Genomic DNA, 24,570 nt, shown 5'->3' on the forward strand with positions numbered 1-24,570 from the left:
TACGAAGAAACATTGGGAGATTGTGTTTTGTGCAGATGACTAATAGCCAAAGTTGGAGAGCAGAAGATGGCTGACTTGCCACAGGAAAGGCTTGAGCCAGACATGCCTCCATTTACCAATGTTGGTGTGGACTGCTTAGGCCCTATTCAAGTCAAAAGAGGACGTACCACATTAAAGAGGTTCGGAGTGCTGTTCACGTGTATGACAAGCAGAGCTGTGCATATTGAGGTCGCCAGCTCACTGATACAGACTCATGTATCAACGCTTTGAGAAGATTCATATGCAGAAGAGGTCAAGTGAAACATATAAGATCTGACAATGGGACCAATTTAGTTGGAGCTCAGAGAGAGTTGAAGGAAGCCCTCTCCATTCTGAACCAGCACAGAATTCAGGAAGCTCTGCTGCAAAAGGGCATAAAGTGGAGTTTCAACCCCCCAGGAGCATCCCACCATGGAGGAGTATGGGAGCGTCTGATTAAGTCTGTGAGGCAGATTCTCTATTCTGTTTTGAAGCAGCAGACTTTGGATGAAGAAGGGCTACAAACCCTTTTATGTGAGGTAGAGGCCATTTTGAACTGTCGACCAATCACAACAGTCTCAAATGACCCTCAAGACCTGGAGCCTCTAACCCCAAATCACATCTTGCTCTTAAAAACCAAGCCAATTCTGTCGCCTGGAGTTTTTGACAAGAAGGACCTTTACGTAAGACGCCGATGGAAACAGGTGCAATACATGGCAGACTTATTCTGGAAACGCTGGTGCCGGGAATACTTACCCCTCATGCAAGAAAGACATACATGGTGCAAGGAGAAGAGAAGCTTTAAAATGGTAGTTGACCCTACTGCTCCCCGTAGCTCTTGGATCCTGGGAAGAGTGCTAGAAGCTATGGCAGACACTAAAGGACTGGTTCGAGCTGTCAAAGTTAAAACACAGACCAGTGTGCTGGAGAGGCCAATTACCAAGATCTGTCTGCTGTTAGAATGTGAAGAGTGACGGCAGCAAAGAGTCTTCTTTCGCTGATGGCACGATGATATCATGTAGTCAGGATGAGTAACACCACACAACTCATATTGATAGATGACTGGATTCATGAAATGAATAGAAATCCTGACTGTAGGCTCCTATTTTTTGTATATTTGATAATTGTTTTGTGGTACTCCAAAATACAATTAGAGGCCGGTTATGTAGGAGCCATTTCCTTAGATTATAGTATCTTATCTTTTTAGAGTATAACCTGAGATTCTGTTGTGTATATTATTTATTTATTATTTGAGTGCGTTACTCTGCAGGTCGAGGTGCTGCAGCATAAAAGGAGAGGTGCTGCAGCCTACTGGTGTGGCTGACTGAAGCAAACAGTTTTTAGACCTTGCTGGTTGGGAGCGTCACAGCTTGGTTCTTGGTCCTTTAACATTGAAATATCAGTTTATATGACAAATAGTTTGTTTAAAAACGTTTATTTATTTTTGCCTTTTTTGGAATAAACTATCTTACTCTTCAATCGCATCTGGACATTTATATGTTTTCTCTCAAACTACAAGCGTCTATTCGTCGGTCAGCCCCACGAGTGAGCCACAAACAAAGGACAAAAAACAAAAAACAAATGGATATCGTGGTCACTACATTAATAGAATTTTTGATTTTTTGATTTGATTTCAGATTTGTGAATGGGAGAAGTAGTAGATAGAAAACATACCAAACACTAATTCAAGGTTGCCAACTGTGGGTACCTGGCTGGAGTGAGATTTTGATATCATGGGTTTAATCAGGGCCGGCCCTTGGCACAGGCAGTATAGGTGAATGCTAAGGGCATCAACCCATCGGGGGCGCCAAAAATTGGGGATAAAAAAAAAGATAGAAATTAAAAATATATATTTTTTCATTTTTTTTATCACATGAGCGCGCCCCCACGAGGGTAGATCTCTTGCGTTCATGACGTAGCGCTTCATGTACGCATTTTGCGCTGTCCGGAGCTGACAGGTCCATGGAGCCTGCCTGCAGGCGCTAATCTCAGGACACCTCCACTCTCAGTACAGCGCCACTTTCCGAACAGGAAATGCACGCAAATACAAGCCTTTATTTTATTAAGGTACAGCGCCACTTTCCGAACCATTGATGAATGCTTGTGTACACAAAAACGGCAGGCAAAACCGTTTTAAATGTGTGTTTCCTGTATGGCGAATACAGCTGCTTTATTGATGTCTGTATGAAGTTGTTGTGAGTGTGGAGGGAGCAGCTACAAGTTAGCTTAGCATAATCGATCAGTGCACTACGAAGCCAGGGCTAGACAGTGAACTGTCAACGGGGGGAGCCCCGCGGGTCATTATCGGCCGATATTCACTCTTAATAGTTTGATCGGTGCTCTCTATAAAGGCCGATCAGGAGAGCTGGATCTGATCGATATGGACATAAACGCGAGTGAAGTATAACCGGACGCGAGAGAGAGATCAGATCAGCTGCTGAGTCTGACAGAGACACGCAGCTCTGCATGATCACCTGATGCTCCGCCCTCTGTTTAGCGAGCTGACCGGACTGCGCAAAATGCGTATATGAAGTAATCTTATCCTCGTGGGGGCGCGCTCATGTGATTGGCTTAGAATGAATGAGACATCTGATTGGCTATAGATAGAAACAATTACAAGTACGAATCGGCTGACCGTCAGGGGAGTCACACACGAATGCACAGCGATCCGTGCACAGAAAGCGGTTTGTGTTGCAGGTTCAGAGGTTTTAAACGGAAAACAAATATGTGAGGATCAAAAATACATATGTAAAAATGTTTTCTGTATTTGGATTTTATTTACATGTATATGAAACGGAACACATTTGTGTGTGCATTGAAAAACACAAGTGTGGATCATGAAATACAAGTGTGAGTCCTTCTGTGTGCATGTGTGTATTATGAGACTGTTCTGAGCCCATAAATGACTGCTATCGTGTCAGCAGCGGGACCTTAGCATATAAAGGATACATATACAATATACAAATACACAATATTGGACAGACTATAAAGGACACAAAGTTTCATTCACTAATGAAAGTCAAACACATGTTTGTTTCCACTATTTTATTATGTGCCTGTCGCGATAAGCAATTCATTGACTTATCGTACGATAATTAAAAATGAACTCGATAAGTTTCCATTTACATGAGGATGTGACTAGCAGTTTGAAAGGATGTACTTGAATTATTATTATATATTATCATTATGTCAGTGGTCTAAAATGGTCATACAACGGTGCCGACAATATTATCGTTTATCGCAATAATTTCCGGGAAAATGTATCCAACAAAATTAATTATCGTGAGAGGCCTATACATGAAACACACACACAAACAAATCTACAGACTCACTCCAAACTGCCAAATATATTAATTAACACACTCTCACTCTCATATAGTCTTTGACTCTATTGTGGCCTAGTAGAACAATAAGCAGCAGAGTTTTACTTTTTATCATTTCTACTGGATGTTAGATCTGTACGGGTCGGGGATTGACCAACCGGCTCCCACTGCTCTGCTGTCTGTTAACGTTGTTAGGAGTGGTGGGGGCGGGGAGGGAGCGGGTCCACAGCTTGAGCACAGTGATGCAAACACAGGTATGGTGAAAAAAGAGAGAACTATTCGAACATGTTTTAGTAGTTTTTATTTAATTTTGACTTCATTTACTTTACTCAGGGTCACAAACCAGTTATATTTGGAAACTTTGATATCTCTAACACAATTATCTGCCAACATTGAGCATTTATTAATGAAAGCAATAGAAACATGTAACAAAAAAAGCTACACATGTCTCACAAATTAAAATGAGTCCTATCAGTTCATGAGAGAAACTAGCTTCATAAGAAATGCTGCTGGAAGCTCCCTGCACTTCTTGTTTTAAGATGTTGAAAAGTTAATTAAATATATGCTTAAATGCATTTCAAAGAAGTTGTGTTGGAGTTTATGTTATTCTACATTTTGACACCAAGACTTTCTGATTTTACTGCAAATGTATATCGGTTAACGGTCTCCTTGATTACTAATAATCTGTATCGTATCGGCCTTGAAAAAGCCATATCGGTCGATCCCTAATTTTAAGAATTACATCAGTCACCAAAGCAGGAAGTACTTTATGTACCTGCTTAACATTATCCTTCTTCTGTGGAAAGAAAACCCCGCACAGTTGAACCAAGAGAAATGGATCCCCTCAAGTAAAATATAGATGTTTCAAATGTTGCTGTCTGAGCCAATGGGAGGCCTTTTGGAGGTTCTGGGATCATGCATTGCTTTGCAAGACTTTGTGGAACATGTTTTTTGAGATCTGTGATGTGCATGTCTAGACCTGTCATTAATTAAATTAGTATAAAAGATATAAGATCCTGCAACACCTGATTGAAAAATGATTGGGTACCTATTTCAAATAATACAGTACAACATATGTTGTGGTGCACTAGGTCCGTCTCTCACATTCAGCCACTGCACTGGTGTAATGGAAACTTTACACACTTCCAGAGGGAGGTGGATTTACAGGTTCAGCGCCTTTTTGTGAGTCCGTCTATTCAGCACACGGCATCTTAGCCATTAGCCAGGTGTGTGATTGAGGCTAGCGCTCTAGCAGTCATGCTAGTCTCCACTTCCTTTCACCTTTACCTTTGCACTCCCCCATACTGCTGCTTTCAGCAGAAATTAGCTGTATTAAGGCAGTGACTAATCGCTTCATGTTTTCCCTTCCGCTGCATTTGCCGACAGGCTGCGGCTGTCTGGATCTATAGGTAATGCTAGCCTTATACGAGAGCCAGACCACCTCAATCAATAGCCACCCCCGGGCAAGGATGGAGATGGAGAAGAGGGGATGGAGAACAGGATGCCTCCTAATTCAATGAAGTAGACATTACCCGGTGCTCGCAACGCGCCAGGGCATGAGTAATCATAGACAAATTCATTTTGGAGCCCAGTATTGCTTTCAATGAAGGGCAGAGTTTAGAGCGAGTAGGGTGCATAAAGTGGAAGCCAGTGTTAGGGGCCAGCAGAGGGAGGGGGGAGAGAGAAGGAGAGTTTCAGACAGAGCTCGGATCAGTTTCTGTTGACATTGCCAATTTGTAGCCGAGGTCTTCTTCAGGCATTTAGCAAAGCTGCAGCAGTCGGAGTAATGCCTGACTAACCAGTTCAACCTGAAAAACCGACTGCATCCACAGAGGCTTCCTGAACTGTTGTTGTTTTCCAAATACCAGAAAATAAGTGCATTATAGGATGCTGCTGATGGAATGGTTGCAGGTCTCCCTTGAAAAAGAGATCTATGATCTCAATGGGACCAATCTGGTTAAATAAAGGTTTGAAATGAAAATGAAAAACAAATGCTGAAATGAAATATAACATGGATGGAAGGTTCAAATCCAAACAGCTCACAGTGATGCTTAAAGCTGATGGAGTACAGACACAAAAACAGGGAGACAGCAGGGATAGTCATGAAAGGTGTCTGTGGTCCAAATAATGTCATTGCATTAATACTTGATATGAAAAGTATTCCTAAAGTTTAGAATGGTATCTCTCTTTGAGATGAGGTGAATAAAGGCCACAGATGTGTTTGTTGCCTTATGTAACATAAGCATGACTTGCCATTGTAAATGGACTGGTTCTCACTACATATAGTGACAAATATCAGCTATTAATGTGTCAAACATGAGCTTTTATGGTATAGCTCAAAATGCAATAAAAACTCAAAACACAAATTATTAGCACGAAACCAAAAGCGAAACCTTTGAATTGCAACATGTACAGTAACTGAGAAACAGTATATGAGATGATGTATGTGTATTTGATCATGCAGATGTCATTATAGTTTCTCTGACAGAGAAACACATGTACATTTACCCATGACACCCATCCTCATGAAAAACATCTCTAGAACTATTGGAAGTGAGGTTGCAGTGTAATTGCTTTACCATTTAAAGAATATGGTTTCATAAAGAATATGTCCAATTGTCATTAGAGATCTCCACTAATGCACTTATCCTGCTATTGTCGGACATACGTTGTACACGTATATTGTACACGTGGAATGATATTCATCATGATTTAGTGAGAAAATAAAAAGTGAGTGGGATCAAGAGATGTTATTCATGAACGCATTCCTATAGAAATGAATTGTAGACATGAGGCGTGCGTTATTTTGGTCGATCGAGACTCGAATCGGTGACCCTTCGGTCTCAGGGGCAAGTCCCTACAGACTGAGCCACTGCCGCCCTAAACTAAATATGAGTCATTAACATACGGAATAACAACCATCAAAAAACAGCGTGTACATAATGCAGGATTAGACTCTAGTCTTTTCCATGTTAGTTCCATCATGTGCTTATATATGTACGCATATGTTTGAAACTGTTTAAAAAACTTTATAAGAATGGCTTTAAAAATCACGAGTCACGACAGAGACATTTTAAACTTTTGAATCTTGCATTTCACATTTACACAACATGCTTCTGTGTGAGTCTTTGACATGTTACCACCGAGCATCCTCACTTCACATCTGCATTTGTAATCACAGATGTGTGGCCTTGATTTGAGAAAGGCTTTTTATTCCAAATGCTTCATGTTTTAAACGTTTGCTCATATTTCACTAAGACACTAAGTTTGTAGTTGGAAATACATTGCATTACTGTTAATATGTACAGAATAATGTGCTTAATTCATTCTGTATCCAAAGCCATTGCACTGCAGGACACTGCATACTGTGTACAGTATATACTTTATATCAAAGATAAATAATGTGTATATGAGCAGTTTGATCTCTAGACTTCCGGACCCTCTGCTGCTGATGAATTGAGGACTGACCCCTCCTTTGTTCAAATTCATTGGCACATTCAGAGCCTAATGGAGTGTAGAATTGGGGTCAGAACACTCACACCTGCATGACTGCTCTCTAAGAGACTTGCTTCAAGTCCTTTTAGTGACAGTGCCACACATCTAAGAAAAGCTTGATTTCCCAAACTGCTGTGATGCACAGGTTATCCATGATTAATGATACTTCAGTTTCCCAATGATCTGATGCAAACTAGCCAGATGAACAGACCTTCTCCCGCCTCTTTCAGGCAGCATGTGAGATTGGATTGTCCTCATTCAACATGTGTTAGCCAACTGGATAACTGCATTAGTGGAGATCTCAGTGCAGCTTTGGGAAGTCCCTGAATCTTGTATAGCAAAATATAAAAATGAAACAACTAGAAGAATATTAAGAGGAGAGATGGATAGATGAAACAGAAACAGTGAGAGATTTTTTTCTTACATCTGATAATAAGATTCAAAGGTCAATGTGTTTCTCTGGCAGAGCTAGAATAACCCTTTAGCACTCCAAACTATCCTACTGACATCTGCAAGAACAACGTGATCATCACAAATATAAAGTACGCCATCTCATATACTTTTTTAAAGCTACATGCTATAGCAATTTGATAAATATTGTTTGTATTACATTTGTATTGCTTTTGATAAATAATAAGTGCATCATAAAAGGAAATGTCTGACAAAAATATTTTCAGTTAAAACATTATTAGTAGCTTATATTTTGTTTGTATCTATTACATTACATTACATTACATTGCATTTAGCTGACGCTTTTATCCAAAGCGACTTACAATAAGTACATTCGACCAGGAAGACACAACCTTGAAGAAAACAGAATCATATAAGTATATCAGGTTTCATAGAGCCAAACATTTCAAGTGCTACTCAACTGGCTTTAGGTAATCCAGTCCTTTATTGGTATAAAAGTGCTTCGTTAATCGTTCTAACGCTCGAAGTGGAGTCGAAAGAGATGAGTTTTCAGTTTGCGCCGGAAGATATGCAAGCTATCTGCCGTCCTGATGTCAATGGGGAGCTCATTCCACCATCTTGGAGCCAGGACAGCAAACCCACGTGTTTTCGCCGATGGGAACTTGGGTCCCCCTCGCAGCGAGGGCGCAACGAGTCGTTTGGCTGATGCAGAGCGTAGTGCACGCGCTGGGGTGTACGGTTTAACCATGTCCTGGATGTAGGAAGGGCCAGATCCATTCGCAGCACGGTAAGCAAGTACCAGTGTCTTGAAGTGGATTCTAGCAGTTACCGGAAGCCAGTGAAGGGAGCGGAGGAACGGAGTGGTGTGGGAACATTTAGGAAGGTTGAAGACCAGACGAGCCGCTGCATTCTGGATGAGCTGCAGAGGTCGGATGGCACATGCAGGTAGACCAGCCAGGAGGGAGTTGCAGTAGTCTAGGCGTGAGATGACGAGAGCCTGGACCAGAACCTGAGTCGCTTTCTGAGTCAGCTGGGGACGTATCTTCCTGATGTTGTAAAGCGTGTATCTGCAGCAGCGGGTTGTAGCAGCGATGTTTGCAGTGAAGGACAGGTTGTTATCTAGGGTCACACCCAGATTCCTTGCAGTCTGAGTCGGGGAAACAACTGAGGTGCCGATGTTGATTGTCAGGTCAAGAGTTGGACAATCTTTTCCCGGGAGGAAGAGCAGCTCAGTCTTGTCAAGGTTGAGCTTGAGGTGGTGAGCAGACATCCACTGAGAGATGTCAGCTAGACAAGCAGAGATGCGTGCGACGACCTGGGTCTCTGAGCGGGGAAAGGACAGAATTAATTGGGTGTCGTCAGCGTAGCAGTGGTAAGAAAAACCATGCGGGCTAATGACTGATCCGAGCGAGTTTGTGTACAAGGAGAAGAGGAGGGGACCAAGAACAGAGCCCTGAGGGACCCCCGTAGTTAATTGACAAGGGTCGGACTCAGACCCTCTCCAAGTCACCCTGTAGGTACGGTCTTTCAGGTATGAGGTGAGGAGGGAAAGTGCAGAGCCAGAAACTCCAAGTTTTTGGAGAGTGCGAAGGAGGATCTGATGATTCACCGTGTCGAATGCAGCAGACAGGTCCAACAGGATGATGACAGAGGAGAGGGATGCAGTTTTGGCAGTGTGCAGTTCCTCCGTGACAGCAATGAGAGCAGTTTCTGTGGAGTGACCTGCCTTGAAACCAGACTGGTGCGGATCCAGAAGGTTGTTCTGATTGAGATAACAGGAGAGTTGTTTAAAGACAGCGCGTTCAAGTGATTTAGACAGGAACGGGAGGAGAGAGACAGGCCTGTAGTTTATAACATCAGACGGGTTGAGAGTGGGTTTCTTTAGGAGAGGGTTTACTCTTGCCTCCTTGAGACTGTTTGGAAAGTGACCAGAAGTTAGAGAAGTGTTGATGAAATGGGTGAGAAACGGTAGAATATCAGGAGCGATAGTCTGAAGGAGGTTTGAAGGGATAGGGTCCAGAGGACAGGTGGTAGGGCGGGCAGAGGTAATGAGGGTAAGAACCTCACTTGGAGAGAGAGGGGAAAAGGAGGTTAGTGTGTTGGTGGAAGGAAGGTCTGGTGACCCAGCGGTGAGTAGAGGTGAGTCAGAAAAAGAAGAGCGAATATCATTAACCTTTTTTTCAAAGTGGGTAACAAAGTCGCTTGACAGAAGTGAGGAGGGGGGAGGAGCTTTTGGAGGGTCCAAGAGGGTGGAGAAGATGGAAAATAGTTTTTTAGGATTGAAATAGGAAGATTGGATCTTATCTTGAAAGAAAGTGCTTTTTGCCTGAGAGATCGAAGCAGAGAAAGAGGAGAGGAGAGCTTGATAGGTTAGGAGGTCGTCACGGTGTTTGGATTTCCACCATTTCCGCTCTGCTGCCCTAAGGACGGTTCTATTAGCACGCAGTGCATCATTTAGCCAGGGAGCCGGAGGGGACTGACGAGCCTGCCGAGATGTCAGAGGACAGAGCGAGTCCAGAGTGGATGAGAGAGTAGAGAGGAGAGTTTCTGCAGCAGAGTTTGGAGGCAGTAGTTGGAACGAATCATGCATATCTATATGCATATACAACACAGTCTCACGGCATTTTGTGTTATAGTTACGAAATTAATCTATTGATTCGTGTTCACCAACACGATTTCCCCATTTTTTCCGTAAGTTTTGTGCCTGCACAAAATAATAACAAATTAGAAGGAAAAAAAGATTTAAAAAATACAGATTTCAGTATTCTGAGGCTCTGACCACACGGCGGCGTGCGTTGAAGCTTGCCGGTGGGCTTGTCTGAAAATCGACCAACAACCAATCACATGAATCTCCCGCCCCGGACACACAAGCACGCAATTTGATTGGCTAGAGCTTGTACTGGCATATCATTTGATTGGCTGACGCTTCCGTCGAAGCTTCAAAAGTTGAACATTGCTCAACTATTGAAGCGAGCACCGCGAGAGAAGCTACGCTTTGCTCCCACAATGCAGTTCGGCAAAGCGTGACGTCACCCCATTCAAAGTGAATGGGCAGAAGCGTTCAACGCACGCCGCCGTGTGGACGGGCCGTGAGCCCCATTTATTTTCCTCGCGGACGGCAAAGAAACTCAGACATTATACTATTTAAAATAAAAGGGTTAGGCTTAGGGTAAGATATTGAGTAAGAAAATGTTTAACCTGTTAAGCCTGGTAGCCCCCACCGGCGGGGGCTATCACAACAATATTCACGAAATAACATTTAACAACCTATTAATGTTTCATACTGACTTAACGGGAAGAAACTCAGCTAACTGACGATATGAACAATTTTTACCGAAATACAAGTCTAAGTCTAAGCCTCTGAATTAGCACTAATGCCCCTTTCACTCCAACACGGTTCCCGTTCTAGCTCCGTGCTTGCGCTCTTCTGGTTCAGAACCGTTTTTTCTTTTCAGCCCCCGTTTTGTTCACGCCGCCCAGAGCCCGACTGGTGCTGCCGCGGCTGCGTCATAACGTCACCGTTTACGTCGCTGATTTTCTCTCCAACGGAGCTCACAACAACAACATTGCGTTGGGTCGATTACCTATTCCTGCCTGTTGGCGTCAGCTGATAGAGGTTATAGTGCTTTATCTTGTTATACATAATGTTGATTATTCTCTCAGAGCCAGCTAAATACATGAGTCTGGGGTAGAGATCTTCAGAATTGGTTGGACATCCGCTGTGTCACCTCATGGCACAGCACATGTCTTGTGAATTCTCCGGCCGAAGCTCCAAATAAACCAACACATCCTCACTCCCAGGTCGGCCTATGTTGACGTTATGTCAAGTCCCCTGTGTCGGCTTTTTCCAACGCAAGAGGGGGGGCGGCCGTGTCGGCTTTTTCCAACGCAAGGGGGGGCGGCCCTTAGCGTACATTTTCAACTTTCCGGGATGTCCATAGGCTTCTATATAGCATAGCTCCCGAAACGTAGCCTATGTTGTAGACGACTTGAAGATCCATTCTCACAGCGTTTATCAACCTTTTTCTTATTCACACTTATTGTTTTTACTTCTTTATTTTAATTGAATAATGTAGGACTTTTGTTGCCGTCAGTTATGGGTAGGGTTGGCTACCGAGAACCGGTTCCGGTTCGGAATCGGTTCCAACATTTCGATTCCAATGGCATAATTTAGACAAGTGAATTTCGGTTCCGCTTTTCGATGCCTGAGGAAATGTTTCTCGCCGCTCTCCGTAGCCTACTGTATGACTGCGGCAGGGCGGGGCGGGAAATGTAGCGTTGTACCTACACTTCCTACAGCGTAACCTGAGACCAGGGCCGGCCCGTCGCACTGGCGTTATAGATGTTCGCCTAGGGCGCCAGATCTGTGGAGGCGCTGCGCTGACAGCTCTGGGAGGGAAAAAAAATGTTTTGTCCATTGGTGCTCATCCTAATGTTCGGCCTTGATGTAACAACATTCATAATTAAGTAACTGTAACACCCTTTTCATCCCGGTTACACTTTTCATTTGCCCTGTACGATGGGCGCTGTAAGTGATGAAAATGGGGGATGTTGGCTTATCTGGCGCCCGCAGCTCACAGCCAAAGTGCGAGTGAGCATGGTAGCGAGCAAGGGAGAAAGGGACCGGTACGCGCTATTGTTATTAGCAGTACTCAAGTTGTAAAAATAAATCAGGGGGGATGGTGGATTTTATCATATGGGGACAACATTTGTGCTGATAACGCGCAGAGGGTGGGAGACCAACCAGCATAAAGATAATTATTATACTCCTAAAACAACATGCATGTTATGGATGTTCAGATACTCCTTTCATTGCTCTTGACCAAGGCACCTCAGAATTGGAGTCGGTCCCCGGGCTGCCATGGCACCACTAACATTTAGTGTCAAATGCAGAGGACAATTAGTGCAAAATCTTTTTTTCACTTTAATTTAAAGGGGGGGAGGGGATCAAAAAATGTGGTTATAATGGAAGTCTATGGTACAAATCTTGTAGGTTAACAGTCCCAACGTACCTTTTTGTTCAATCTGACATTATACAAAAAGTTAAAATGCACCAAAATCAATCTTCTCATTTATTATTCAGATGGATCAGCTGATGATACTAATAATAAAGTCAAATTTGTTTTTAGAATATTGAATTAGTGTATTTTTTCAAAAAAGCAGTTACTGGTATACGATCAAAACTGGTATCTAAAGGGTTAATTTTGTATCGTGATTAATTAAATCATTATGTAAATTAAACACTTCATGAAAAAATTGTGGAAGAAAATTAGAAAAATATTGATCCGTCATCATTTTATTGCAGTTCAAATACAAATCTTTTATGTCAACATTCCCAATGTTACTTTTTTTAACAGGGCATTAAGTGCAAATTGAAATTGTTTACAAAATATGAAAATATATTAAAAGATTATACAGATAATACTAAATAGGACCAATGTTGTCAATGGCTGCCTACTCCACTCTCCCCCATCTCATAGAAGTTTCCAAAGATTTTCATAATCATGCTTTTTGGTCTCAATTTTTCTGGCTCTTGCTTTCGGATTGTTAGCTAAGCAATGGCTTTGAAGCCAAGTCTTGACATATACCTCTGGTCTGAACTTGTTCAGTGGAGGGCCAACACACTTGATGAAAAGCCAGGCTGACATGCTTTTTACCTCTAGGGAGCTTCTAGTTGTGGTTAAAATGTTCATCTGACTAAACCCACGTTCACACTCAGCTGTGGAGATGACCAGAGTGGTCACTGCTTGAAGGAGGGGTTTCAGCTCTTCTGGTGCTGGTGGTATCATTTCATCAACAGTTTTGAGTCTGACCATGTCAATATATTCCCTCATCCCTCTCTGAATTTGTCTGCCATTATCAAGCTTGAAAAAGGTGCAGAGTTCCTGTATTTCCTTTTCAGCATAACGAACTCCACACGCATCTGGCCAGCTAGACGGCTGCAGCACTTTGACGTTGTTAAGAAAGCTCTGGTATTCTTCCTTGCTTCTCTGTTTACCAGGCAGGCAACCCATTCTCGTCTCAATACTAGCAGCCAAGGCATGAAAAAACGTTGGTGGTTTATTTCTCTGCTGTACCTTGAATTATTTGTCAGTGGCACTCCTTTGAATAGCTTCAAATCCCCTGCTATCTGAGTCTCCTCTGCCCTTGGTCCAGGTTGCTCTGCCATTGACTTTAACAAGCGGATCTGCCGACTGAGACTTGCTTCGGCCTTGGGGAGCGTCATGTTTCTGTCTTGAAGGGAGAGCGAGAATTCAGACAGCTCTTCTAAAGCATCATACATGACTCCAAGATTATGGACAAAGGTTGCATTAGAGAGGCGATTTGCTAAACCACTGAACATGCATCTCTCTGTTGATCTTCTTTTAGAATCAACTGAGGCATCAGAAAAGTGCTTGTGGAGCGCTGGGTACTGTTGCCATACAGCTTTAATGGTCCTATAACTGGATGCCACCCATCTAGTGCTGAGAATTCTCCCTATGTTCAGACACTGTAATGCAAGGTCCTCACAACATTCAGTGAGCTCGCGGCGGTTTTTGGCGGATGCATGATAGAGACTGTATATTTTGTCAAAGAAAAACTGGAAATCATTCATCCCTGCAATTTCCTCAACAGCATCTCCAACACTTAACTCAAGACGATGGTTCATGCAGTGCCACACCATCACGTTGGGAAACTTTTCAACAAGTTTGGTTGCAACACCTGATTTACTTCCAAGCATGACGGACGCTCCGTCTGAAGCAAAGCAAACAAAGCGCTCCTTCATAATAGCTTCAGAGAAGCCATGGTGTGACAGGTTATTCATCAGAGCTTGATAAATTCCATCTGCATTGGTAGCAGAAAGCTCAACTAGATCCAAGAAGAATGTTAGTGGCTCTTCACTCATCCCTAGGCTTGCTCTAATATAAATGCTCAAAACTGATTTTTTTTACTGTCAGTTGTAGATTCATCTATCAGAACAGAACATGTTGTTCCACTTTGAAGGACCTTTCCGACTACTCTCTTTCTCATTTCACTTCCTATGTGTCGGCTGATTGTTGCACAGGAATAGTCTGAATGTAAAGTTCTTCCCATGTCAAGTCCATTCATGACTTGCAGATCAATATCAGTTGGTAGATAGATTGTGAAAGGCCTTGCTGATTTCACAATCTTTTAAACTGTGCGAAATACTCGATCAGTAGTTAAGAAGTGATCCCTCTGAATATCTGAAGTCAACGTTTCCATTCTTTTTTCTTTTGCCGTTTCCATGGTTTTCTCAGCTGCTTGATAATAGTCTGACATTCTATGCTTGTGTATCTTCTTCTGAAGAGACTGCAGCTGTGCTGCTCTCGTTGCACCATAGGCTGTCACTTTAACTTTAGACCACTCATCAGCAATATGCACCTGGCTCCCACCAGCATTTGGCCCAACTGCTTTTATCTTCTGGCAAGTTAGACAACCAAGTTTTTTGTTTTGGCATATTAGCCATGGGTATTGCTTAGTTTTCTCTCTAAACATGTTAGATGTCCAGCATTCAGGGATATCTTGATCATTATTGCTCTCTCCCTGGTAACTTGGACCGTCAGAATCTGGGATGCTTGTTTCTTCTGCACTATCTTCTTCAGCACTATCTTGCCCTGCTGCTGCTTCCTCCTCTCTTTTTCTTTCCACTACAAAAACAAAAAACTAGGCCAATTGAAAAATAACAGTGTCTTAACCCAACATGTAGAATTAAGAATGATCAAACCTGTTCCTCCTCTAGCTCTTCGCTCTCCTGCTGTGTCATGTCCTGCTTCCTGGCCATGAAGGTCATTATGGTTTTGATACAATGACTGAGCAGACTTCTTATGCAAGCAGGTGACATTACTCTTCTAGTTGATTTTTAAGAAAACTACATATTTTCATTAAAATGCCCAACATTCAAGTTTGGATATAATAGGCTAATAACAGTTTTGGGGCTGAAAAAGGAGTTTCTCACCTTCCTTTTAATATCACTATTTAAATATTCATATAACAAAATATTCTGTGAGTCTCCAGAGATTAATAGAAATGCCCAAAAATGCACTGGGAAAGAGTTAATTATCTTATAATTAATAGTTATCAAACCTTCAATTCTGTTAGCTTCTGAATCAACACATTCTCACTCCCAACTCGGCCTATGTTGACGTTATGTCAGTGTCCCTTGTCGTGTTCCTCTTTTTAACATGATTAGCTGACGTTAATGCTAGCCTAGTTAGCTAATGAAGTTCAAGTCCTCATCTTTTAGCTAGCTAGCTAGCTAGCATTAGTTAGCTAGCTAGCTAACACGAGAGAAAAACGTAGCTAAACTCCAAACTAAGTTGTTATTGCTGCTTATGTCCATAGATTCCGCCTTTGGTAACTAAAGTAATGAGTAATGACTAAGGTTACTGACTCTCGACTTACCTGAAATGTTATTTTTAGTCTTTTTAAATATGAAGTCCCTCAGATCGCGTTGTCCTCCTGGTCGCTTGGCCATTGTGATGACCGTTACCTGCGCTAGTGCTGCTATGCAGCTTTTGGCATCGATCAAACAGGCGCATCACGGCGCTCTGGCGCCCTCTAGGGCACACGCATAGCATAGCTTCAGTGACTTCGTAAAAATGTCATTGCATGTGTGCGTGCTCCCTCGCCCACGGTATTTTACTCAATATGCGCAAAATGTATGTTGAAATAGCAGTAATACCAGTGCCAAGTTCATTGATAAAATGACATAAGGGATGAAAAGGGGGGATGGCAGTTTCAGAAGGGGGATGATTTTTGACCGTTTTTATTTCAGGGGGGATGCCATCCCCCTTCAACTCGAGTACTGGCCGGGACGCCCCGTATTTGAGCCAAAAGGGGCGTGTCCCGTTCGGGACTTTGTTTGTCCCGGACTCCCGTGTAAAGGGAAAAATAAAAAATATGTTTCTGTTTGCGCGCAATGCAGTGCGTCTGGCTGCGTGCCTGTGTGTTTGTGTGCTGTATTCGAAGGGCGCTAGGACCGCTCAGTTGACAGGGCAGGCACAATGCTCGCACGTGTGTGTGTGAGAGATGTTCTCCGGTGGGCCGCAGGCGCGGCATCATTGTTTGTGTGGCGTGTGTGTGTGAGAGAGTCAGTCAGCTGATTGCTGGGAAAATGGTTGGTTGAAGGATAACATTAAGTCTAATAATGATGTACCGTGCATGTTCACATCATGTATACTTTGCATTACTTAATACCATTTTTCAAATATTTATTTTTTAACATTTGACAAAATAGCCAATTGTACATCGAGGTGCCCAGATGTCCCTAGTGCCCATCTATCCGATTTGAACATGCTGATGTACAATGTGATGTAGTAGTCTAATGCAGGTGTAAGACCATTGTGTTTGTATTGTGTTATAGGTATGCATAGTTTTCTATGCATTTTGAGGGTTTTGGGGGGTTTGACCCCCAAAAACATTTTCGAACCCTATGGGCTGGCTCCCCCAAAATAATTAAATAACATAACCCTAACCTAACCCTAAAACCGAAATAAAGTAACAAAAAAAAGTAACTAAATCTGCCAGAAACCCGAAAATCTTCGCGCACGCGCGCGGGGGACACATGCATGTGTCCCGTTTCTCCATTTCTGGAAGTTGGCAACCCTAGCTCTAACGGATATTAGAAGAAGATGTTTCTATAATGATGTGGTTACAGTTACAGTAGTGAATATAAACAGACTGATTAATGTGAATATTACTGTAAACTAACCTGTGTAAAAGTTTCTTGAATAAATGTAATTTTTTTGGTGGAAGAAGCATGTATCATTTTTTTACCGTGCCCCTCAAAGAATCGGAATTGAGAACCGTTAAGAACCGGAATCGAAAAGTAGAATCGGAATCGGAATCGTGGAAATTCAAACGATACCCAACCCTAGTTATGGGGAGAGTAGGGGATCAGAATACTGAAATCTGTAGGCCTATCTGTATCTGTATTAATGGACGTGCCGTTGTGCGATTGCGTTGCCAGCGCAATAATACAAACTCTTCAACTACAACCCTAATTATATTTAAAAATATTTTAGAAGGCCTCACGAAATACTTTAATGTAAATTAAAATGTAAATGTGAAGGGATGTGTGTAATGTGGTGATTGACATTATTCAACCACGGATCTATGGGTTGGGGTATTGTTCCGCACGGACATTTTAGTTAACCGGACTTCCTGTTGATGTGAAATACGAAAACATTTTTTTAAAATAAAATAATACTTTATTCCGAGTGTTCTTGCTTTTCTCTTTGGAGGTCATCACATAACGGCATTGTAATACACGGTTCGGCTGCATTAAATATTACATATCTGCCGTAGTTCTCTATTTATAGAGCCCTGATGAGAAGACTTCTGGACAAGCAGGAGAACTGCCGCCAAAACTGAATATGTGACGTGGATCATAAATATATCAGCAATTAAACAAAATCTTCAATTTATCTTCACAATATAAGTCTCCTTGCTGTATCAATACTAATTTGGCTGTCTTTTATATTTGATCCAATCGGTATATTGGTATATTTACATCATAAGGGTGCACAGCTGATAGAAAGGGACACCTGGTGGTTAAAGCACGTTATTGAAATGTATTATTTTTATTATTAGATATTAATAGGAGACACAGACAGACAGCCTAATAAGGCTTTATTTAAACATTAAAGAATACTTTAGGTTAAGGTCTTATTTTGAATAAGAAAAAAGCTTTGGGGGTATAAATATTAAGCCTGACAAAGTACTAATATAGTGCTTTCCTGCAATGTTAACTACTGTATGTTGAAGCACTTATTTTAACTGATATTATACATATGTATTATACTCTTATATAAGATGTATGTAGATAGTATAAGAAATGTGCAGAATACGACAGTTTAATGGTGGAGGTATGCACACATATTGATAGATGTCTTGTCATGCACTGTTGAGGAACCTGCAACCAAAGTTGTTCATCTCCGACCTTGTCAGGTATTGAACAATCAATAAATAAAGAACACATAATTATTAAATATAAAACACAGAATTTGTGTGATTATACTAAATGATTTCAAATAAACACCACTGCATATTTACAACCGTTACACATGCTGATGTAACACAAATGTTTCCAACTTGGGATCAATAAAGTATATCTTATCTTAAGATGATCGATGGCTACTGCCATATTTGCAAAAGGCCTCTGAACCTTGACAAGTGCATGTTTCAAGCTTATCAATGAACAGTGTTGTGCTAGTTACTGAAAACCAGTAACTAGTTACCATTACTAGTTACTTCATTTCAAAAGTAACTCAGTTACTTTACTAGTTACTTACACAAAGAAGTAATGCGTTACTGTAACGTTTTCGTTACTTGGAAAAAGGGCGCCCATTAATGCCCTTATAGCCTTCATTTCAGTACTGTTATTGCATTGGAGAATAATACAATCTGTTGATCAACTTGACATGCATTATATGCAATCTGGATTGCATCGATATTAGCTGGCTTTCCATTTTTGTATATTCTTTCTCCAGGTAGTTGGAAAAAGTGTTCCGTCCCATATGCCGTGTGCCGCCCGGACATGCTATCATGCTAACTAGCTCCCTGAAAGCGGGTGACTCCACTGTAGCAATAGCCTGCATGTGTTCTACAACATACCGTGCAATGGCTTTATCGACTTTTCCCTGGCCAGCAGTCCCTCGGTTAAAATCCAGCCGCTGTTGCTTAGGTGGAGGTGGAGTGGCGTCGGCTGAGTCTCTGTGGTCTTAGCTACTAGCTTCGTCCCAGCATGTTGTTTTTGCAGATGTTTTAAGAGATTTGAATTACTGGTTTGGGCAGTAGATAAGATCTTTGACCTGCCAAGACACAACTTACATTTAACAGAAACTTTCTTTTCTTTGTGCTCGACAAAAGTGAAATAGTGAGAATATCTCCAGGTGGAGAAACTAGACTTGAGCTCCGCCGCCGCCATGACAGTCTTGTTAGTAAACAACACAAACACGCCCACAGCCCGTCTCCGCATGTGACACAGGAAGTATCAAAGTACATTTACTCAAGTACTGTACTTAAGTACAGTTCTCATCTCTGTTCGCCTGGCTGTTGACTATATAAAAAAACTAACGGAGTAACGCACCATGTAGTAACGGTAACTGAGTTACTGAATTAAAAAGGTAATGCGTTAGAGTACTAGTTACCAAAAGTAACGGCGTTACAGTAACGCTTTACTTGTAACGCGTTAGTCCCAACACTGTCAATGAACAACAGGAGGGGTCACAAACATAAGACCAGCTGTTAAATAAAGCTCTTCTGACCTTAGCTGGCATGTGGGTATATATATTAATTCTGCCCATTATGGGCACAAGCAATTTTCACCCATTTATTAATTATATGTTTTAAATGTGAGTGTTTCCTATCCCCTAAACCTCCAGGGATGTACACAGTTTAATACTGGCCACTTCTTATTATGGGAAATACGAAAACGTCTTTTAAAACTACAACTCCCAGTAGAGACGTGCCATAGATAGAGAACATGTTGCGAAACACAATAGCCAGCATGTGTAGTTCTGGGGACGGGGTGGGGGAGGGGGGGACGCGGTGGACCCGTTCAAATCCAGTTTTGGACAGTCTGCCGTGGTTCCATCCCATTTCAAGTGCTGTTCGATGCTCGGCGTAACCCTCGGAGCACACTCTCCAATCACAGAGCTTGAGGACTATCACAGGGTTTGTCAAGCGAAGCGGAGAGAATACTTACTTCCCGGTGTAATATTCTCTAAAGCAAATGAGCTGCTCCGACCCTCGGTCCTGACGGACTCCAACTTGTGTTTATTAATCAAACAAATAAATAAACACAAGGATAATTATGTGTTATTGTTGAGTAAATAACAGTGTGTGGTTTAGAAAATAATACAACATTAGAAGGAAAAAACGATGAAACAATACAGATTTCAGTATTCTGAGCCCCTACTCTCCCCATAACTGACGGCAACAAAAGTCCTACATTATTCAATTAAAATAAAGAAGTAAAAACAATAAGTGTGGCTTGATATTGAGTTAGAAAAAGGTTGATAAACGCTGTGAGAATGGATCTGCGAAGAGCATTCGCTCGCGATCTCAAGTCGTCTACAACATACGTTGAAAGTTGAAAATGTACGCTAAGGGCCGTCCCCCCTTGCGTTGGAAAAAGCCGACACAGGGGACTTGACATATAACGTCAACATAGGCCGACCTGGGAGTGAGGATGTGTTTAATAAACCGTCAGTGTTTGCCATCAAAGTTCCTGCTCTCCCCGTGTCTCTCTGAGTCCTGTCTCCATTGTTTCAGAAGTTTCCATTACATTTACCACATTAATGACATTTTTTTGCTTTTTCAGCAGCTGCTTTGGTTGTGATCTCATGGAGTTTATTCTGTGAGCAATGCCTTGGCAATGCACACTGTCAGCTGCTTTCAGAGGACATGAGATAGTTCTGAAATGTCAATTGTCTGTGAAGTATCCTTCCAAAAGTCCACTCAGTTTTACATCAAAGCGTGTCCTTCTAGTGATGAGACCCTGCTTTACTTCTTGTCTTCCTCAGGTATTTATGGGCCAAATGAAGGATGGTCGTCAGCCTACCCAGAATGCAGAGAGAGAAACCAATCACCTATCAACATCGTTGACCAGGATACCATAATATCCACCGAGTATCAGGAACTGACACTGGAGGGATTTGATGCTGAATCCTCCAATAAGACATCCATGAAGAACACCGGAAAAACAGGTACTGCAAAGACAGCTCGGGCTGCTGGTGAGATTTGGTTCATAGCTTATTGCTTTATATTGGATATGATTTCTTCAAAACTCATACTGACTGAAATGTTTGAAGTATTATATTGAAAGAGTGACTTAAAGGTGGGGCAGGTAATTTCGGAGAAACCAGCTCCAGTGCGCTAGAATTTGAAAATACACAGCCGGAAAGAATCTGCCACTTCCTCACAGAGCCCCTCCTCCAACACACACCAACGCGCACATGACCAATGAGGGCACGAGATAAGTTTGTGCACAGATGGAAGGCTGACAGGCAGGTAGGCCATCCAGTTACTTTAGCCGGGCCGGCTCAGATGATTGGTCGTGCTTTTTACAGCGCCACGGCTTCCACAGATGAAGTGTTTTATGGATTTGTTGTCAAAGCACTTAAGATATTCATTGCTATCGGAATGTTAAGAGCATTCCATGGAATATAACAAAAAGTGTATCTCGAGCCGGTTTCTCAGACTTACCCACCCCACCTTTAAATGTTAGCAAAACATATGTGTTGTTGAGATTTGTTAAGCATGTTAAAGACCTTTTAGGTCATTTTTATTCCCAGTTTTTCACAATTAGTTTGTACTGTAACTGGCCCCACTAGTGCCAAGATTGTTTTTTATTTGAACTTTTAGTTTGTTTGTCTTTGGTCCAGAATAAAATAGATTGACATGTTCTGGTCTAATTGCCTTGAAACTTGGGAGGACCATCAGCTGATTCTTAATTGTGTACCATTTGTCCAATGTTGGACATGACAAACTACAGTTCCTGAATGACCCCATCCATGTATTAAGTTACAATGTCATGTTGCCTGTTCCTGACCTTCAATTTGAGTACAATTGCATCAGAACTGGTAGTTGTTCAATGGAAAACTTGTTAAAAAAACCTGTATTGTAAAATAAATATAAGTTACCTTTTCACCATGGCCTTTGACCCCTAACACATCACAGTCCCCTTGCTTCCACGCCTACTGCTATGTATTTCATTTTTACTTCATTATTTGCCCCTTTTGTTTGTGTGTGTGTTTGTTTATTTATTTGTTCTTGTTCTTGTGTAATATATTAGTATTATTATCATTATAATAATATCTAGTCACAAACCCCACATGAGCAGTTAGTTAAGAGTCATGCCAGATGTAACGACATAATGTTTGTTACCATGCTGTGACAGACCACAGAGAAGAGGGAATGGAAGCTGAAGTGTCACACAGATAATAATCCGGCTCGTATTGGCAGGTGTCTGCATGTCAAACATCTGTTGCATCACCTCCGAGCTCATGATTATAAAACAAGACAGGTGCAATATGCAACAAGTCATTTATGATGAAGATTACACATCCCATTATCATTCAGACATGCTGCATCCATTTCAGTAGAAGTGCCATGGCAGGTGTCAGTGCCTGTGGGATTCAGCGCTGAGCCCTCTGATTTGGGCTCTTTGGCATCTCGAGGACCCTCCTCGTCAGACACATGTATTTTTCACAATTCCAGGTTGTCACTAAGATGGATGATCCTTCCCCACAGTAGAGAAATGGAGTTGAAAGGCTTTTGAGAGGCAGAGACCACAGGTGGTTGGCAGAGCTGTTGACAGCCCTCTGAGTGCTGCCCAGAGCACAGCTGTGTGTTAAGCACTATAGTGTTTTACATCCTATCGTTTGCTCAATTGAGAAGGATTGTGATGACACATCTCAATAATTTGCCAATTGTCTGTCGGTTTACTGTAACTTCACTAGGGTGTTTGTTTTATTAAAGCTTATCCTATTAGCCTTAATTACAAGTAGCAACTCGTAGAATTTGAACATGTACAACACTCTGTGTCTTTGTCCATAGTATTTGGACATGGACAACAGTTTGGTCAAGACAACAGTAACACAATAATGAATAAAAAAGGTTGGATTATGTGAATCAGATGTCACTTTTTGACCATAATTGCGTGAGTAAAGAGATGCACATTTCTGCTTTGCATCCTTTGTGGAAGCACCATAAGAGTTACTGCATGCAGGAGTGTTTTTCAGATGTTAGCTGAGTGTTATGATTTACAAGAAACAGATCACCCAGACCATCCAACACCTGGAGTGTTCACCTGCGTTACACCTTCCCACTCACAAAGCTGCCTCAGAGATGTCATTTGCTTCCTCACCGGGACTCACACATCAGCCTTAGAAGAGTGTGATGGAACAAATTAAAGAAACACACCTAGCATTTGCTGTTTAACACACACATATCATTATATTATTATTTGTCCTTTACAGTGATAGCTACAGAATGTATATAACGTACCACAAACACTGCAGAGCACTGGAAACAGCTTGCCTTGCTCATTCCTTGAGCACAGTTAAAGTAAAATGATGTCTTTTATTTTTTAAACCTGACTCACTAGTGTCAGGCTTCGACATGTTTAGACATTGTGTAAATTAACCTCACGGCAAGAATAACTCAAACTGGCTATATGACATGTCTGGTCATTGAAGGACAGAATAGCTAAAGTCTCAGTTATCCTTCCATGCTTGCAAATTCCCTCAGCGGCCTTGTTTCCATAGCCTAACTGTTTTCCTTCCCAATTTTCAGTGACTGATTAAGGTCACCGCGAGTGCGTAAATGTCCGGTCCAGCTCCCAGTCATAGCATCATGGCAATACGTTGTTGAGATGTGAGACATCAGTTTGTCTGAGTGCAGGTAGCTTCATCAGGCGAGGCGGACACAATGTGGAAGTGGACCGATGAGCCGACCTTCAGGGAGAGGACCACCAGCGCTGACACACACTGGCACAAACAGAGAGATAGGAGTGAGAGACACAGGCAGGGAGAGAGAGACCCCATCAAAGCATGAAAAATACCCTGCACGTCTGATGCAGAGGCTCCTTCAGCAGCTCAGAGCATCCTCCGAAGGCCACCCAGAAAGGGATGATGATGATGATGATGATGATGATGATGGCCACCTGCAAAGTACCACATTCAGCAGAGCATCATTCAAATGGATTTTGGGTGCATGTCGAGAGCCATGTAAAAATGCAAACTGAAACAGCTGCATAGCAAACTGGCGTGAAGCTTCAGCTCTCCCCCGTAAATAATGCACCTAAAGAGACAAATGTCCCTGCATTTTCTTCGCAAACTGTGAATAGACTGTATCTAAATGCGTTTTATCTGTGGAGGGATCATCTGCTTGATATGCTGTGATGAAGCTGTGAAGGCAGGCTGGGAGGCGGTGGATTACCCCCCACACACACACATATCCTGCAGAACAAACCCAATTCAGAGTCTTCACAGTAGTTTTATTCACGGCTCAACTTCAACTTCTTGAAATTGAACGTGGAGTCATCAACATGTTATCGATGGGATGGAAACAAGTTGTTTCAAACTATTTAATAAAACGGACACTAAATAATATACAGCTGTTTCTTTGTGGGGTCAAAATGTGAATGTAAATATACTACATTTTGGAAAATGCATGAAGTCAGAAATGTATGGGTTTTGATAACGCAGGGAAAAAATATGACCCACTTGGTGGTTCCAGTGTTATTCATTAATTATTTTTGGCGCTTTAAGACAAAATGCTATTCAATTTGCTGAACATATTTAACCAGCAGCTT

The 24,570-nt window shown here is 42.0% G+C and overlaps 1 protein-coding gene across 1 annotated transcript in view; it reads left to right on the forward strand.

The window, feature by feature from the left end:
- The first annotated feature begins 884 nt into the window (after positions 1-884).
- LOC117562065 (receptor-type tyrosine-protein phosphatase gamma-like) overlaps positions 885-24,570 on the forward strand; it is a 323,613-nt gene continuing 299,927 nt past the window's right edge. The window contains 2 exon segments of the mRNA XM_034239841.1: positions 885-981; positions 20,777-20,959. Of these exon segments, the coding sequence (XP_034095732.1) occupies positions 885-981; positions 20,777-20,959 (280 nt within the window).

Source organism: Gymnodraco acuticeps, unplaced genomic scaffold (genome assembly GCF_902827175.1).
Source record: "Gymnodraco acuticeps unplaced genomic scaffold, fGymAcu1.1, whole genome shotgun sequence".
NCBI classification, from domain to species: domain Eukaryota; kingdom Metazoa; phylum Chordata; class Actinopteri; order Perciformes; family Bathydraconidae; genus Gymnodraco; species Gymnodraco acuticeps.